At 41.2% G+C, this 16915-nt stretch overlaps 2 protein-coding genes across 4 annotated transcripts in view; one reads left to right on the forward strand and one right to left on the reverse strand.

Annotated features, from left to right (window-relative positions):
• Nucleotides 1–5344, forward strand: part of NVL (nuclear VCP like) — a 41797-nt gene extending 36453 nt beyond the window's left edge. For 2 of the 3 annotated variants that reach the window (XM_064509961.1, XM_064509962.1), the window contains exon 22: nucleotides 3231–5344. In XM_064509961.1, coding sequence (XP_064366031.1) covers nucleotides 3231–3361 — 131 coding nt within the window. In that variant the 3' untranslated portion in view covers nucleotides 3362–5344. The remainder of the gene's footprint in view (nucleotides 1–3230) is intronic. The other variant, XM_026094594.2, reaches the window with a different exon arrangement.
• On the reverse strand, nucleotides 1698–15770 carry DEGS1 (delta 4-desaturase, sphingolipid 1). The gene is made up of 3 exons (XM_026094595.2): nucleotides 15550–15770; nucleotides 13944–14686; nucleotides 1698–11811 (listed from the first exon to the last, which is right to left on the reverse strand). The coding sequence occupies exons 1-3, from the start codon at nucleotides 15629–15631 to the stop codon at nucleotides 11665–11667; spliced, it is 972 nt and encodes a 323-aa protein (XP_025950380.1). The 5' UTR covers nucleotides 15632–15770; the 3' UTR covers nucleotides 1698–11664.
• Between the last annotated feature and the right edge of the window lie 1145 nt (nucleotides 15771–16915).

Consider the following 16915-nt stretch of genomic DNA (forward strand, 5'->3'; position numbering starts at 1 on the left):
CACTGTATATACATACAGTGCTCATTTTCCAGTAATTTCTTTTGTTACTTAGCTTGCATTTTGACTTAAGAGTAAAGATGGAATTGTGACTTTTCAGATGATGTCCTTGGAAAATATATCAGGCTTCTGTTATGATTCTGATTTCTAACAACCACAAGAGTTTTAATGGCTTTGAAACATTCTGTTTGATCTAGTAGATATCCAGTCTCATCTGTCTTTCACAACAGCAGAATGTTTGTGTTTTTTGTTGAGAGTGAGCTGGTGTGTTCCTTTGGGTGGGGAGGGGAAGAAGCAAACTATAAAACCTTCATTGTTGTATGACTTGGCTACTCATTTTGCTGCAGATAAGAAATGCAGTAAAAGTTCTTGATTTGAGATGGAAATTCCTGAATCAAATCTGATGCATTTTGAATAATTATAAAAGTGACCCTGGCTAGCATGGAAATGTGTAAGGCAGTTTGATGTGAAACCTTTTTCGTTTGTATTTTCAAAGATAGTGTACATACAGACTGGAGAATTTCTTGCTTCTGTGTCACCACAGGACATGTACAACTGACTCCCCTCCCATGTTGTGTACATGATCGTAGATGGGTGGTGCACGTGCCACAGCAGTCAGTTCCTTTGCATCACTTAGCTGGAGATCAGGGCTGTTCATTACTATGCTGTAGAAACTATCACAACCCCCTTGTTGTACCTACTTTTTCCTTCTGGAGTAAATGTAATGTTTTGTTGTTTTTATGGCAGGGTTTTGCTTTAGGTTTATTTGAAGGATTTTTTTTATAGGGAAAATGGAAAGGTATCCTTTTTTGTGATATCTCTTCTAAGAATCCCTAAGTTCTGCTTCCAACTTGAACAGTCTTGAGAGACCTGAACACCTTGTGACTGTACCCTAGGAGGTGCCAGATATTCCACTCAGTTGGGGGGCAGAACCAACCCAACTTTCTAACAAAGACTGGACAGATTTTCAGTTTTGAGGTCCTCTCTGGAGCTCCTCATCATTAGCCTAAACTTGACTGTCAGAAGTGTTCAGTATTATTTGCAAACGTGGAGCTTTCACTGGTGGCTCTATTCTGTGGGACACTGATGAAGATACTGAATAAAACTCGTCCCAGCACCAGTCCCTGAGTGGGACCCCACTTCTGACTCTTCCCTATGCTGAAAAGAGACCATTAAGCCTTACCGTTTAGTTCATATGCTTTAGTCAGCTTTCAACCCATAGAAGGCTCTTTCCTGCGATTCTGTGAAGTTCTCCAAGCTACCAGTCCTCTGGTGGCTGTAACAATAGGTTACAAGATTCGTGCAGCAGCTCTGCAGTTTCATAGCCAGGTTCCAACAGAACCCTTGGGTGAACACCTTCTGGTCCTGGTGACTTGCTAATAACAACCCTTCTGACCTATCTTAGGTTAATACTTCCTGAATATTTACTTCAAAGTAATCTAGCTTCAAAGGATATACAGGGTATGAGAATTCTGTAACATCTTCAGCTGTAAAGACCAATTTAGCTCAGTGAACTTTAACTTTGATTTTGCTACTTTAATGAAAATAGTAATAGTTGTGAGGTATCTACTCTTGCGTTCTGTATCTTCTCTATCTTCAATTTAGTGCTCTTGATGTAGTCTTCTGCTATGTTTAGAGCAGTAGAACTTAACAGTTTTTGTTAATCTAAACTCACAAAAATGAAATATATTAACAAGGAGTCTTGGTTAACAGTTCTTTAATGTCCACATATTCCTTTCACATTACAAACATGTAAGCAAAGGTAGTGGCAATACATACCTGTGGAAGCAAAAAGTGTCTTAATGGAATACATAAAAAATATAGACCAAAATCTCTAAAGAGATACCTCTGTTTATCTCCTCCAGGATAGCTGATACCTGTGCATGATACTGTTATTGCACTGCTTCTGTATATCATAGAATGGTTGAGGTTGGAAGAGACCTCTGGAGATCATCTAGTCCAACTCCCCTGCTCAAGCAGGGTCACCTAGGGCACACTGCACAGGACCCTGTCCAGACAGCTTCTGAATATCTCCAAGGATGGAGACCAGGCGACCTGTTCCAGTGCTGTTACCCTTGCAGTAAAGAAGTTTTCCCTTATGTTTAGAGGGACCTTCCTTTGTTTCAGTTTGTACCCATTACCTCTCATCCTGTCACTGGGCACCACTGAGAAGAGCTTGGCCCCACCCTCTCTACACCCTCCCTTTGGATACTTACATATTGATAAGATTCTCCCCTAAGTCTTTTCTTCTCCAGGCTAAACAGTCCCAGTTCTCTCAGCCTTTCCTGGTATGAGAGATGCTCCAGCCCCTTAATCATCCTAGCAGCCCTTTGCTGGACTTGCTGCAGTAGCTCCATGTCTTTCTCATACTGCAGAGCCCAGCACTGGACACAGTACTCCAGATGTGGCCTCACCAGGGCTGAGTAGACGGGAAATATAGCAGTGGTATTTTGGGATTCTTATGCCTAAGCTAAACAAAGTACTTGCTTGTGAGAACAGAGGAAATGTTTGCTTATTTGAGGTATGCTTACACATTAGCAGACTTCTAAGGAGAAGGGGGAGGGGGAAATCCTCTTCCAAAAGTATGATTAGAAATAATTACTGCGGATGGCTGCATGAGGAAAAAAGAGATATGGATAAACTTAAAGATAGGCAATTGAAAAAGTGAAGACAAAACTTTCATCACATCTGCATAATGCCAAACAGAGGGCTGATATGAAGTGAATTATTTAGGAATTGAACATCCTGTAGTGAAATGGGGATGATACAAAAGATTTTCTAGGTATTTTTGAAAAATACTCTGTAGGGACATTGAGTATTAAACGTGTTCAGAAAATAAAGCCCCAAATGGGAAGCAATGGAACTTGAGAAATTCACTTCCCAAAGGGTAAAGGTACTTGAATTCTAACGGGTTTTGATGTAAGCTGTAGTTAAATGAGTATCTTTAGGAATTTTATTTTCAATCTGCAGGTGAAAATGTTAATACAAACAAACAAAAGTACTTTGGCATAAGGTACAGGTTAAGAACTTGCCTAAGATCATAGATAGGAGCCTACAATAAAAGTAATATAAAACTTCAGGTGTTCATGACACTACTTAGATCTCATCCAAAAGACTGTAGCACATACAGTTAGGTTTCATGAATGGTTACTTGAAATTCATGCAAAAGAAATCACCTGATTGTCAGTTGCCTGCAATTTCATATAGTAATTTATTGTGCTTTGTTCTTTAAGGAGAAATCAAGATTTGCCATAAACACTTTGAAGAAGCTTTTAGGAAAGTGAAATCCTCAGTATCAAAAAAGGTGAGAAAAGCTTCAAGTAAAGACTGGTCCCTTCTGGAAAGGATATTCTTTATATGCTAGTGACTGGTGGGAACAGTTAAGGTTAGAGTATACTTCTATATGTGTGAAATGAATGACACTAGCCCTATTTCTGCTTTTAAAAAAAATAAGTGCTTTTCACAAGTTTAGAAACTAAAGTTTCCATTTTTTAGCTGCAGATGATACATAGCAACATTCTGGGTAGACTGATAACCTTGACAGCATGGTAATCTTTAGGTTTAGCATCTTGGACTTTTCATTGACATTTCCAGATTAGTTATTGACCTGGCTCTAACCTCTTTCACCTGTGGAGTTTTCAGTTAAAAGTAAAGGCTTTTAGACTGCAGCTCACTTTGCCACCACCTTTTCTCCTCCATGATGAGGAGACATCTAATGAGAAGACATTCTGAGATAAGACATAAAAAACACTTTATAATTTTAGTAATTTAATCAGTCTTTCCATGATTTGCATTTGGAAAGGAAGTTTGTGTTTTAACAGTCACTTTATGGCCTGTTTTTTTCACTGCCTGAAAGGTAAGCTCTTCAATCATTTCAATCACTGAGAAGTTAGCAAATGTAGCAGTTATGCTGCAGAGCTTCTCTATGTATAGGTTTGTGTATTGCTGACAGAGTATATTTTAGTCAAAATACATTAATATGTTCGCTTTAAACACTAGCCAGAGAACAGGTAACTATTCCCTTTCAGTATTATTACATAAGTGTTGATGGTAACCTAGAGTTATTTTCCAAAATAACTTAAAGGTGATCTCTGACTCCAAACCTCTTGAAAAGTTCCCTCTCCACCGTCCCCCCCCCCCCCCCCCCTTTGCTAATCACTAAGAAAGTTGTTCAGGAACAACAGATGAGCATTTATACACCTCCTCTAACACAGCAATGACTGGTAAGTATTAGGACATACTCTCTCTGGCTTTTAAGAGTTAACCAGAAATGTAATATTTAAACAGTTTTTGAGATGCAGAATGACATATCTTGGAGCCCTGTATTTCAATTAAATTCAGCTGGAGAATTTTCAGTTAAATATTTTGAAATATCTTTTGGAGTACAAATGGAATACTCCCATTTTGAGTTCCTACTTCTTGTCTGGCAGACAAGTCTGATCTGACAAAGCAAAAAGTCTACATGCATTCTCCTGTGAAGATCAGAAACCACAAAAAGCTGCATCTCACTAATTCAGTGCCCCATTTAAACTTATTCTCCTTTTCCCTCCTGTATGTACCTGATTTCAGTTGGCTTGCTTTTGGCTTAATTGGTTGGTAGATTTGAGAGAAATCAAAATAAGTTTTTCTAAAGCTATGGAGAAATGCCAGCTTTTGTATTCAGTTTTGTCAGTGGAAGTTAATGTCCCAAATTACTCACTTCCTCAAAACCATCATTGTGAGTGACTTGTGAAAAGGATTAAGAACAGTTACAGTTAAAACAGCTAGATTGTATACAAAGTTTAAATAGTAGATCTTTGTAAAGCAGGCTTATTTTTGCAGAAGCAGATTGGAGAGTATCTCCACTGACAAATAAGGCAGTAGCTTTTTAGTAAAACTGTGTTCTAAGGCTAACAGGGTAGTATGAAATATAAGAGCTCTGCCCCAAAGGCTTTTGTTAATTATATATTGCTGGTGACTGTTACCGGAGGACCTCATTTATAGCGGGCGGGTGTTCACCTCTAATTAGCTTTTTGTTCCTAAATATTTCTAAAACAAAACTATAGCTAGTGGCTTGCATAGTTGGTTTACTTCATTTTCTCATTAAATAACATATGTAAAGTCACAATATTGCATTTATTTTTAGTCTGCTGAAGTCTGTCCTCTCTCTTATCTTGGCACTGTTAGGATCAAATACTGTATGAAGAACTGCGTCAGTCACTGCACAGATGATACATTTGGACAATTCCCAAAAGAAACTTACTGTACGGTGGTGGAGAATTCATAATACCTGTGCCTGACTTCAAGAGAAGCTGTACCAGATCTTTGACATTTTAATCTGCAGCTGATAAAAGGTCGTTGTAACCTACTGCTCTAAGTGATCCTTAATTTAACTACTTCCAGAATAAGAGGTAGAAAAAACACACTTTCCCTTTTTACTTATCACTATTTTGGCTAAAAATAAATATTGAATCTTTAGGGTTAAAACCATTTTGATTATATTTGGTGCCCTTAATCAGAGATCCTTCATATACAGAGAGCCTAACCCTTCAAAGTGTTACTCTGCTCAAATACCTGTTCTTAGCCATAAATGAAAATAGCTGTTTTCAGGAACAAGGACTCTTAAGAATTACTGCAAGAACAGAGCTGTGAGACTAGATTAGGAAAGTGCTACACTATGTTATCATACTGTTAATCATGTCTTTCCGAAATATGACGACACATGATGATTGTGCCAGAGCAGGCTCTCAGAGTTTCTTAAAATTTCCTTTTACATTGTCAAAAGAAACCAGCCTCAGATGGCAAGCTGTTTTAATGTAATCTAAGAGAATAGAGCCTGGAAATCTGAAGAATGTTAGTATATGATTTAATGGCATTTAAGAAAATTTAGTTACTTAACAAGGCAGTTCTTAATTCTTAAAATAGACAAAAACTGCAACAACAAAAATCCTATTAGTGATCTGAATTGCTTACAGTGTTTTGACAAACCCTCTAGAGGGAGGAAAATCATACTATTCTAAGAAGCAGATTAAGTCTCAAGCAGAGATTTTTTTCCCCCAAAGCTGTTAATAGTAACGTATTACCTCACAACCAAGAAAAATGATCTTGGTTTGTAAAAGTGAACTTAAAAACCCCACACACCTCACCTCATTCTTTTTATGTTCATTACAATGTATTAACAGATTTTTAGATTTGCTTGGCTCCTGATGTGGTTAAAATGCTGCCAAGAATCAGCCTGATAGCGTTTTTCAGTATGTTCTTCATCAGATGCATTTATTCTTATTTGCTCTTGCAGTAAGGTCATAATACAGAGAGCTGCATTTTTCTGTAATGCAAGGAATTCCACCTTGGAAAGAGGGTCATAACATCATTTCCAGTATGCTGATACTGGATCTCAAGACAAAACACTGTGCTACAGATACTGGGCAAGCAGCTTCTGAAACCCAGAAGCCTTCATGCATTTTTACTGCTGTCATCATTTTAAAGAGTTCTTTACTTAGAAGAGCTGTTTAAAGCACCATTAATCTCAGTTACAATCTTTGATCAGCATTACTCTTCCTAAAAGCAGTACAAGCATCAGAAAAGGAAAGGGATTTTTTTTTTTTTGCTAGCAAGTTACATAGTTTTAAGTTTGCTAGCACTGAATTTCAAGTACTTCTTAAACTAGCACTATTTCCATGTGAAAACAGTAGTTTTTGTAAGCAATAGTTTGCTCTGTAAGCATCCCCCCCTACTTGCTTTAATGCTCAGAGGAAGGAGATTAGTCTCCTACTCAAATCTGATTTTTGTCAGCATAAAATAACTGATTTAATGTAACAGATTGCCATGAATTCAAAGTTTGACTGGTTGCAACTCTGAACAACCTGATCTAACTTCAGGATTGGCTTTGGTTTGAGAGGGAGACCGAGATGAATTCCAGCAGTCCCTTCCAACTTAGATTATTCTATGAATTGTGTGTCAAGACACAGGCTAGAGTATCTGCCTACACAACTGAACTCTAGCTGACTGTTCACACAAGAAGTGCTGTGCCCACACTTGCTTTTTCTTGTGGGAAATTCTGCTTAGACTACACTAGTCATGATAAAAAACTTGGTAAGAGATAGAATGCAAGATAACTTGTGCTTGTACACAGAAAATGAGCATCATTTTAAGAAACAAGACTTCATATAATACAGAGACCACAGCTTTGTTCTGACATGCCTCAGAGGAAGTTTTCCCTCTAGTCATCTTGTTTCCGTTGAGTGAAGACCAAAAAATTGTTCAGCACATCATTCCTCTCTCCCCTTTCCTGAGGCTAGCCACATATCTAAATCACAATAATGATTCTGTACCAGAGCGTAGTAGATGCCAACTTAAGCATAAGGGGCCGAAGTAGTGCAGGGAGCCATCGGCAGAGGGAGAAAAAGAGACGCCCCCAGCATTGTCTTCATCACTGGCTGAATATAAAACATTTTCAACATTTTTGTCCTCACTGAAGTCTTGTGTACCATTGCTGGTTTGATTATGAAATGGAGGGTTTAACAGAGAAGAGAGATAGCAACCTGCCACCCTGCATATGCAACTATATGATGCCTAGCTACATTGTAGACACACACTCATTCATCAAATTGCTTCTACTTGTACAAGGTCCCAGGAAAACAATCTTGGCAGATCCAGAAGAGGCTGTGCTTTGCAATAGGTAAGCTAAAAGAGCAGAACTTGCTCTGCTGCAAGTCTGAGACTTTCAAATTAGGAAGGAGTGCTGTGTTTATCTTGTACCACTTATCAAGCAAGATTGCAACCTGAAAGCAGCTTTTCTCCAGTTGTCCAACTGGATTAGTATGGCAGCTTGAAACTTCATCCATAACATTGACATTTTAATAAGACAACTTGTCAGTGACCAGACAAGTGAGCAGCATCACACTATATTATTGGCTGTTGGAATTTTAAAGCTGTTTTGCTTTTCTTACTGTAGCATGTCACTTGCATCTGATACTAGAATACACAGCAAGGAAGCAGAGGTGCACCACTAAGCTCATTCTCTAACACAGTTTACTGTGACAGATTTCTTAGCATTTATACTTCTAAGTTGTTTAGTTGCTCAGTGGCTGCAGAAGTATTTAGAGACAGATACAGAAGCAGAAGTCATAGCTATTTCTCAATTGACATGTGGTTCTAGATGAAGATACTTGCCTAGATACAAAATTGGAGTTGTACAAGCAAGTAAGATGTACCCATTCAACACATGATAATTGGCCACTGTTCTGGAGCAGACCGGTTCAACAGCAAAACAAGAATGCCAGAGGCAGAACTTCTTTTGAAAGAGGAGTATATCCTTGGCTGTCCGGTGGGAAAACCCATGCCTAGTATGATCAGATTCCAAGATGCATTGCTTATTCCACTTGAGCAATTTCAAATAATTAAGGGGTAAAAGTCACATAAGGCAGTTTATGCTGAAAACTGCAAGTTACTTTGAAAGCCCTGAAGGGGATTCAGAACCCTAAACAATTGAATTACAGCAAAAATACTTGATGATGTACCCAGCACAGTTGACCCAGTCAGTTGTGTTTTGACAGTTAAACTCCAGGCTGATTTCACATAAAGAAAGGGGAGGATGGGTCCCACTGAGAAACTAGAGAGATGCATTAGTTGTACAGAAAGGAATAAACCCTAACAAGCATGTACAAAGGACAGTTAGCTAACTCCATCTGAATCCAGTTTAAAAAAAAAGTGGTAATTAAGTCAATAGTCAGGTCCTTAATGCCCTTAGGTTCAGTTTGTTCATCACCAGTTAAGTTAAAGCTTCCTCCAAATTTCAGGTTAACTAGTAAAAAAAGTTATACTAAGCTGTTTCTGCCAGGTACATTTTAATAGCATTAATGAAAACTATTTAATTCTTTGAAAATGATAACTAGGTTCTGTATGTATGAAGAACTAAGGTTTTTATATGTGTTTTGAGCCATGCCTTTGGACTGAACACCTTTTAAGTGCAATTGCAAAGAGTTATTCATTTAGAATATATCAAACAAGTCAAGCACTACAGCTGCCCTATATTCCTTTTGCCAGTCATTCAGAAGTGTTCCTGACTCCCTTTAAAAATAAAACAATGTTGCAGTATAGGTATCTCTTTCAGATGATCTGCTTCTGGCAGGATCCCTACTCCAGAAGTTAGATGAGGCTTCTAACATAATGCATAGAAAGTAGATGCCTAAGAATGGTACTTACCAGTGCCTGCAAGAATGAGAGCATAGTTTAGCTCCAAAGATAACTTTTACTGGCAAAGGTTAACCTAGTCCAATAGATGCTCTCCAGTAGGTAGCCATTAGCACATGTTCCAGGAAGAATGTGACAAGATAGATATCTCCCTCAGAATTCCCTACTTTACTGCTCTTACAGTGATAACACTGTGCTTGCATTCAGAGAGGGAAGTTCACAGTCAGAATAACCTAAATCAATGTTTTGCTTTTGAACAAGAGAAGTAGCAGCTCCAGGCCTGTTTAGAAGCAGAAATCTGTACTTGCACTGTCCTCTGGGAGTGACAGTAAGGGGCATCAGTGATTCCATGATGTAGGTAACTAAGCCTAAGGACAAAACTTCAACTCAAAGCCCTCAGTTATCCCGGATGAATACCTAAGCTAGCTAAAAGCTAAAACTGAGAAATAACATGGCTCTAAAAGTTACTTTTGGAGGCTTTCCATACTTCATTCAGCTATGGTAAGTCTTCAACATTGAAGAGTGTTACCATTCACTTCTTAAATTGAGGAACAGCCATGGAAAAGGGACTGAGATGTTTAAAAAGTTGCAAATCAGTCTGAGTCTTTCAAACGCTAGTTTTCTTCCAAACAGTAAGTAAAGGCAGTGATTCTTTACAATTCATTCCACAACACTATTCAAGAGGACAGGTCTACTTGCATCTGCTTTCATAATATTAAATTCCTCTAAAACCTTAAGCCCTTCAGCATTAGAGGACCAAACAAAAATCCACCCAATGTTACTTTTTAATCTTTGCTTTTAATTAGATTTTAAAATATTGGATAAAGTATATTTTGACATACATCTCTCCTGAGCAATATATGCTGGCTAGCTATCATGTCACTAGCATGATAAAGTCACTTTAAGTGGCTGGCACACTTTCATAAGGAGACTGTATTTATACCATTTCTATTGCTTAGCTAGAGATAAGGGCCAGGCTTTAAACAAACAAAAACCAAATAAAAATCCCCAGCAACACATTAAGGACCGAATTGCAATCAAGCAAGGGTTAGGATGTCTGGCACTCAGCTTCTTCCAAGCCTTGAAGAAATGCAGAAGTTAAGGCATCTAAAAATTAAAATACTTACAGTAGAAAACAGTTGACAACTTTCACCAGACTCCATCTTTTAGGTAAGTGAAGAGCATATCACAGAATCACCATTTTGTGTTTAAGGGGTTTTGTACTGGTCTGACAGCTTAAAGCCAATGTATTGGCTAACAGAGGACAAAAATACTGGGCTGACATGTAGAGATTCTTCAGTGCTCAGCAAGTCTATCCATTCTCTGTTCCAATGTAAGAACTTCTTTAACAGAAAATTCAGTGGTATCACAACTCTGCTCTCAACACATTTTAATATACAAGACCAGTGTCTATGTAGGGTACTGTAAGTTTAAAAAATTAAAAAAGCAAGATCATTTAGCAACACCATTCTGTGTACACAAATGCCTGACATGCCTAAAAGCTAGTTGCCAACAGTTATAGCTAGCATTGTTTACCAGAACAGTATCTGCTTCAGTTGATTAAGTTTTCCCACACAAGCCAAATTTCCAAACAAGAAATAAGAGTTCATTTAAAGTCATGGTAACAGCAGGACCAACTAGGACAAGCCTATTCTTTTTTCTTTGCAGATCACAAAAAACCCCAAATCTTAGCAACAAGACTTTTTCCAATATACAAAAGCCTAATGAGTTAAGTAAGTTGCCTAGCAGGCTTACACAGTAAGGCTCTAAATACTAGTTGCTGCAGAGTTGCATGCTGACACATGCAGCTGAGGAAGTAGGCAGGGACCCACAAAGTTAAAGATGCCTCTCAATTTCCTACTCTTTTAGAAGAAAGTCACACAAACTACATAGAATGTGTCAGTTTCATTTTAAGTGATGGATTGCTCCTTTAAGGTACTTTCAGTAGCACAAGTGGACCATGTTCAAGTAATGCTTTAAAAGTGACATGTTACATATTTAAAGGCAGTTTGAAATATTTCTTTGCAAATTTTGTTCTCCCACCCTTGAATTAGGAAGCAAGTTCAATCAGAAGATTTAAGTTAACAAATCATGTTAGTTTAGAATTAACAGGTTAAGTACAGCATTTAACACTACAGTTAAACAACAGCATGTTTGTGGACAGTTACTATATTGAGAACTTTTTACTGTTTTAAAGAGTCAAACATATTTTGTACAGATTTAATACCTGCCAAAGTAAATCCTGTAACAAAGTGATTTGGTATTATTCATGTAACACTGATCCTTAGGCAAACATATATACATTAATACAATGATTTGAAAACTGCTAGGAATGTTACAGCTGGTAGTCTACTTTGTCACCAAGTCCTTAAGGATGCATTGCTATGTTGCTGTAGATCTTAATTCAGGTTATAGGTGAACATCTTTAGCAAGAGACTTTGTACCAGCCACTTTAAAGCAAGCAGACATTTCAAAGTTTTTTTGGTTGCCAGAAGTTTAATCTTGTTTCACTTCACCCTTTAATTGCCTTTTCATGCGTGAATATGGGCTGATTGTATCATCCATCACGAAGTCGTAAAGCACTCTTACCCAAGAGTTATATTGTGGCAGGTTGTCATAATATTCAGCTGCTATTTTCTTCACCTAAAGAGAGATATGAGGTTCATTTACTAGTTTAGTTCCTATTATGACAACTTGTACAAGCCTCAACCTGTATTTTAACATGGAGCACTAGAAGTTTCTTTTTAAGACATTATACTTTAAAAGAAAAAATGTCTTCTACTGGTACTACAATGTAAAAATTTCTTGAAGGAAAAACCAACTTCTTGGTTATTCAGTAAAATTCATGCAAGGCTCAGAAGCTGTAAAAACTACCTACAACAACTTGGCTAGAACACTGAAGTCCATACACTGCTGCTTGCAGAATGATGTAGCTCACTGACTCACAGAGCAAGTAATTTGGATTGCTAGTGGAAGCAAGACTTAAATTCAGAGCTGAGTCATATCTATACAAGTATCATTAGAAATGTAAAGTTAAGAGTGGCTTTTAACAGCTATTTTTACATGTAGTTTCAAACCTCAGCACTTGGGGGAAAAAATAATTAATTTCTGAAGACAAGCACTAAAAGAAGAAATGTAAACAGCTTGCAAAGACTTCACTTAGATGTGCAGTCTGACTATACCATCTTTTCTTAAACCAAGAGTGCTGGAATTTTCCTCCGATATCATTATTGGTGATACTTAACACCAAGCATCCAAAGCCTTGGAAAAAAATGAACAGAACAAATCCATATGTTAATCTGTATAAGCAACAGTTTTGCCAAATAATCCAGTTATTATTCATCTAGTCAGTATACTTTCTTTCAACAGTATTTTCATCTGACCAGTATCTCAACTGGAATTAAGTGTTCAGTACTTCAGTGATCTTTAGCATGCAACATAGCAGAGTCCAGTCCAATCAAATTAACTACACTGTTCTAAAAGAAGGCTTTGTTTGCTTATCAAAGCCATAGATTAACAGCTCTGCAGAGCTTTTTTTAATCTCTGCAATTAAATACTTTAAGAAGGGGAGGGGAAAAAAATTCTCTATTGAGAACTTAAGTAGGAACACGTGAAGTGAAAGCCAGGTTTACCAGCACAGATCTAGGTATCAAAGGTAGCTTCAAACAACTTCAGCTGCCCTTGAAAGCTGAAGTCCACGAATAAGAGACATTCCCCCCCTACCACCCCAAAGTCTCTACAAATTAGTTACAGAATTTGACTGCCCTGCCAAGGAAATGCTGGAGTGAGGGAGGGATTTCTTCTACCATTCCACCACTGATTACAGAAGTGTGACAATTTAAGTTTAGAGTACATCAAAAGGGGAAGCTTACCAGGTCTGATCATTACTGAGTGCAGTAACAAAGCTACAAGACCAACAGTCTGACTACTGACAAACTGACAGTTTAGTGTGTGATGAAAAATACTTTCCACTGAAGGTAAGTTTTAGGTGTAGTCTGGAAACCTGTGCTTTCATACTCCAACTGGGAGACACGTATACAAGAACTGACCTCCTGATTAAAAGAAACTGGGGAAAGATAACAGTGGGAAGAAAGTCTGAAAATCCATGTCTGCTACTCATGCAGACATGGCACATCGAAGTCTTATCTTGGAAGCTTTAATTGTGTCAGTGTAGTACAGCTGATACTTGTTTAGAGTTCAAAGAGCCTCAGTAGGGGAAACTAAGCTGCTCCAGAATAGAAAGGTATTAAACATTTGCCAGCAGTACAAATATCAGCAATACCACTAACCTTCTCTTTTCCCCAAGAGAGAATGTAATCTTGAATAAATGACCATGCCATCAATGATAAAAGAAACTGAAGGATAAGCATAATGTTACCATATTTTACTTAACATTTCAAGAACAGAGGGAGCTGACAAATCTCTGCAGACTATCCGCAACTTAACTAGTTTCATATGTATGTCCAAACTGAAAAAATACTGAAGGCTAGCTGTAATTACAGAGAACTAGAAGTTCATGCAAAAAAATAAGAGGGTATAATCACATGTGTTTCCTCCCTTATCCCTTTATGGGAGAGGCTAGAGCAGGAAACACATTAGTAAATCTATTCAGGATACTACTAAAGCAGTAAGTAACTCCCCCTTCACTGTTCAACTTACCACTAAAACACATGAAAATTTCTAACTTCCAACCTGTAACTTTTGAGGATTTGCTAACAATATTTACCAGATTTTTCAACTTAGAGTAGGGCTTAGTTTAAGAAGAGTAAACTTACCAGTGGAAGGCTCTTGCCAGGAATATTGGGAAAATCATGGTGTTCATTGTGATAGCCAACATTAAAAGTGAGCAAGTTAAGTGGCCCATAATAGGAGTAAGTCTCATGTCCCTTTAAAAACATGTAATGTTCAGCTATGAAGTGTCCTGAAATCGGGTGCAACCCAAGTCCAAGTACCGAACCTGCAAGCATGTAACAAACTGATTTGGCTCCCCATAAGTAGTATATCAAGACATCAAAAGAAAGCTGAGCTGACAGGTTGATGATTTCCAGGTGAGTGATTGGTTTGGGGTTGATGCACAGAGGTCTAATCGCATAGAAAAAAGGCTGAAGAACAATCCACACAAACTTCCTAAAACGCGTGCAGAAAAACCAGCCTTCAAAGTTGGTAGGAATGTCCACGTCAATTCCATCCCCTCCTAAATAGCGATGATGATCCATGTGGTATCTCTTGAAGGATATGGAGTACGGGATACCAAGAGGCAGGTTGGCAAATATTCCAAACCACCGATTCCACATCGCTTTGTTGTTGCCAAAGGCACCATTGTGGGAGATCTCATGAATTGCCAAAGTCATGGAGTGGCTAATACAGCTTCCAAAAGCATATGCCCAGAAGATTACCCATTTCCAGTCCAAGTCTTTAACTAGATAAAAGGCAACCAACTGCGCAAGAACCATCAGCAGAACCACCCAGATCAAACTGTTATCTGGCTTCATCAGTGCTTTTATCTCTGGATGCTTAGCTACATGGGAAAGACAATTAAATTAAAAAAAGGAATTAATTACATGCAAGCTCTCCTCACAGCCAAGTATCTTAATTGGATTAAGAAAGTGTATCTAGGCATCTCTTTACCTCCTAAACCTCCCAATCAGGATTTATTTACAAAGCAAATGAGAATACACTGCCTTTCCACCTGTGACAATTTATTGTTCTACAGGATTCATCACAATCAAATCCTTTTAACATTTTTACGTTGTTCAGCAGCTAGACGTTTGTAATGACAAGTACCAATATCCCTTCCAGCCCATCTCGGAACAAAATGAACCGAGGCGCCACGAGGGAATTCGGGAGTTCAAGTGATGTCAAGCCCATTTCAGTCGTCCGATCTGAAAACGCTGCTATTCACCGACACCCAAGTGCCCGGGGACCTCTGCACACCACCCGCGGCCCATTTATAGCCAACGACGGGCGTCCGTCAAGCACCCAGCGCGCCTCGCACCCGGGTAAAACCCGGCAGAAGCGGCCGGGAAGGCGAAGGAAGCGGCGGGGGAACCCCACGGGGCGGGCGCCGGCCGCCGCGGCCCTCCCGCGCCTTCGCCTCTGCCTCCCCTCCCCCGCGAGCGCCGCCAAGGCGGCAGCAGTCGGCGGCTCCCGCGGCCGCGCCGCGCCCGGCAGTGCCTTCGTCCTCGGGGCCGCAGAGCGGCGCGGATCGCACCGGCCGCCCTCTCCCCACCAGCGGCCGCCTCCGCCGCCGGCCCTAGCGGGTGGCGGCCCGCAACGGCCCCGGCGCCTTCCCCGCCGCGCCGGCTCCCGGCAGCCATTTTGCGGGGATCCCCCCCCTCCTCTCCCCCGCCACGCAGCCGCCTCGGGGCGCCGCCGCCTCACCCAGGATCTCCTTGCGGCGGTCGGCGTGCGGCTGGTCCGTGTAGACCCACTCGAAGTCCTCCCGAGCCACGGTGTTGCCCATGCCGGCGGCGGCGCGGTACCACGCGTCGCTCAGCCCCACCCGACCGGACCCGCCGCCAGCAGCCCCCCACAACGCCCCCGAGCCGCCGCTTATAGCGACCGGGGGGCGGGGCGCGCCGCCCCGCTCCCGATTGGCTGCGCGGGCCGTCACGGCGGCGGCTCGCCCCGCCCCGCCCCCTCCCCCACCGCGCCGTGGCTGGCTGTGGTACTTCTCCGGGCGTTGGCTGTTCCGGCCGTTTGCGGTGGTTGGGCGCTGTGGCTCCGCGGGCGCCGTTAAGCTGCTGGCGGAGGGCCGGGGCAGCGGGAGCTCGAGGCCCTGCGCTCGGCCCCGCTTCCGCCGCAGGGAGGGAGGGAAGGAGTGGAGCCGGCCCGGCGCGGAGGAGGGCGGCCCGCGCCCCCCCCCCGCGGCGCAGGGGGCATCGAAGGCGCAGCCAGGCGTGGGGCATGCGGTGGAGGAGGCGGCGGGCGCGCGGCGGCGGGCGCGTCAGGCACGGGCGGCGGCGGGATCCCAAAGGCGTTCGAGGGAACCTGCAAGAACGTCGCTGCGGGGCTGAGCCGCCAGCGAAGGGGGAGCTGGGTGGCGGAAAGGCTCAGCCTGCGGCAGCTTCCCGGGCTTGGGGAGGGGGGAGGAGAAGGTCGGCCCGGAGGAAGAGCTCATCTCCTCGGCTTTGAAGGCCTGTTTTGTCCTTTGACTTTGGACCGAAGCACAGGGAAGGGAATTACCACTTCAAACTGGTAACGTGGTTGTCTGCATTATTAACTTTCAATAATGCCACATGTGTAATTTATTTTTAAGAAATTTGAGAAAATTCCTCGCTTGTAATCCTAGCTAATTTACCTTGGGGAGTCCTCCAGCACCGTAACATTAAGGAAAGCCTCCTTCTCTCCCAATCCAGTAATGTGAAATGATAGAAGGGAGAGCGCACTGTCCTGCAGGAAACTGGGCTAACGAAGCCTTACAAATTTAAATTTCACCTAAGCTACTTCCTCAGCCATATTTCCTGTCCTCCCCCACCCAGCACTGACGACTTTCCGACTGGGAAGAGCTGCGTGCCCGACGGATCGTGTCCAGGGCAGACCGGCAGCTTTCACGCTTGAGTCCTGCCTGCTTTTCCCTCAGTGAAAGTACTTACCAGATCCCACCCTTCCACCCAGTTGCTAACTTTAATGAAGTTTGCAGGCATTTAACTATCTGTGAGATTTCTACCCCTTATCCATTGCATGCACAATGTGCTCAAAAGTCATTAGAGATACATGGGCAGACAGTGTGGCCTCACATGACTCA

The sequence above is a fragment of the Dromaius novaehollandiae genome, chromosome 3 (assembly GCF_036370855.1).
Source record: "Dromaius novaehollandiae isolate bDroNov1 chromosome 3, bDroNov1.hap1, whole genome shotgun sequence".
Classification (NCBI taxonomy): Eukaryota; Metazoa; Chordata; class Aves; order Casuariiformes; family Dromaiidae; genus Dromaius; species Dromaius novaehollandiae.

Coding starts and splice junctions, on each gene's coding strand:
- DEGS1 (XM_026094595.2), bottom strand. CDS start 15,631: ATGGGCAACACCGTGGCTCGGGAGGACTTCGAGTGGGTCTACACGGAC. Junction 14,687..15,549: donor CCGCCGCAAGGAGATCCTGG/GTGAGGCGGCGG, acceptor TTTCCCATGTAG/CTAAGCATCCAGAGATAAAA. Junction 11,812..13,943: donor CTGGCAAGAGCCTTCCACTG/GTAAGTTTACTC, acceptor ATCTCTCTTTAG/GTGAAGAAAATAGCAGCTGA.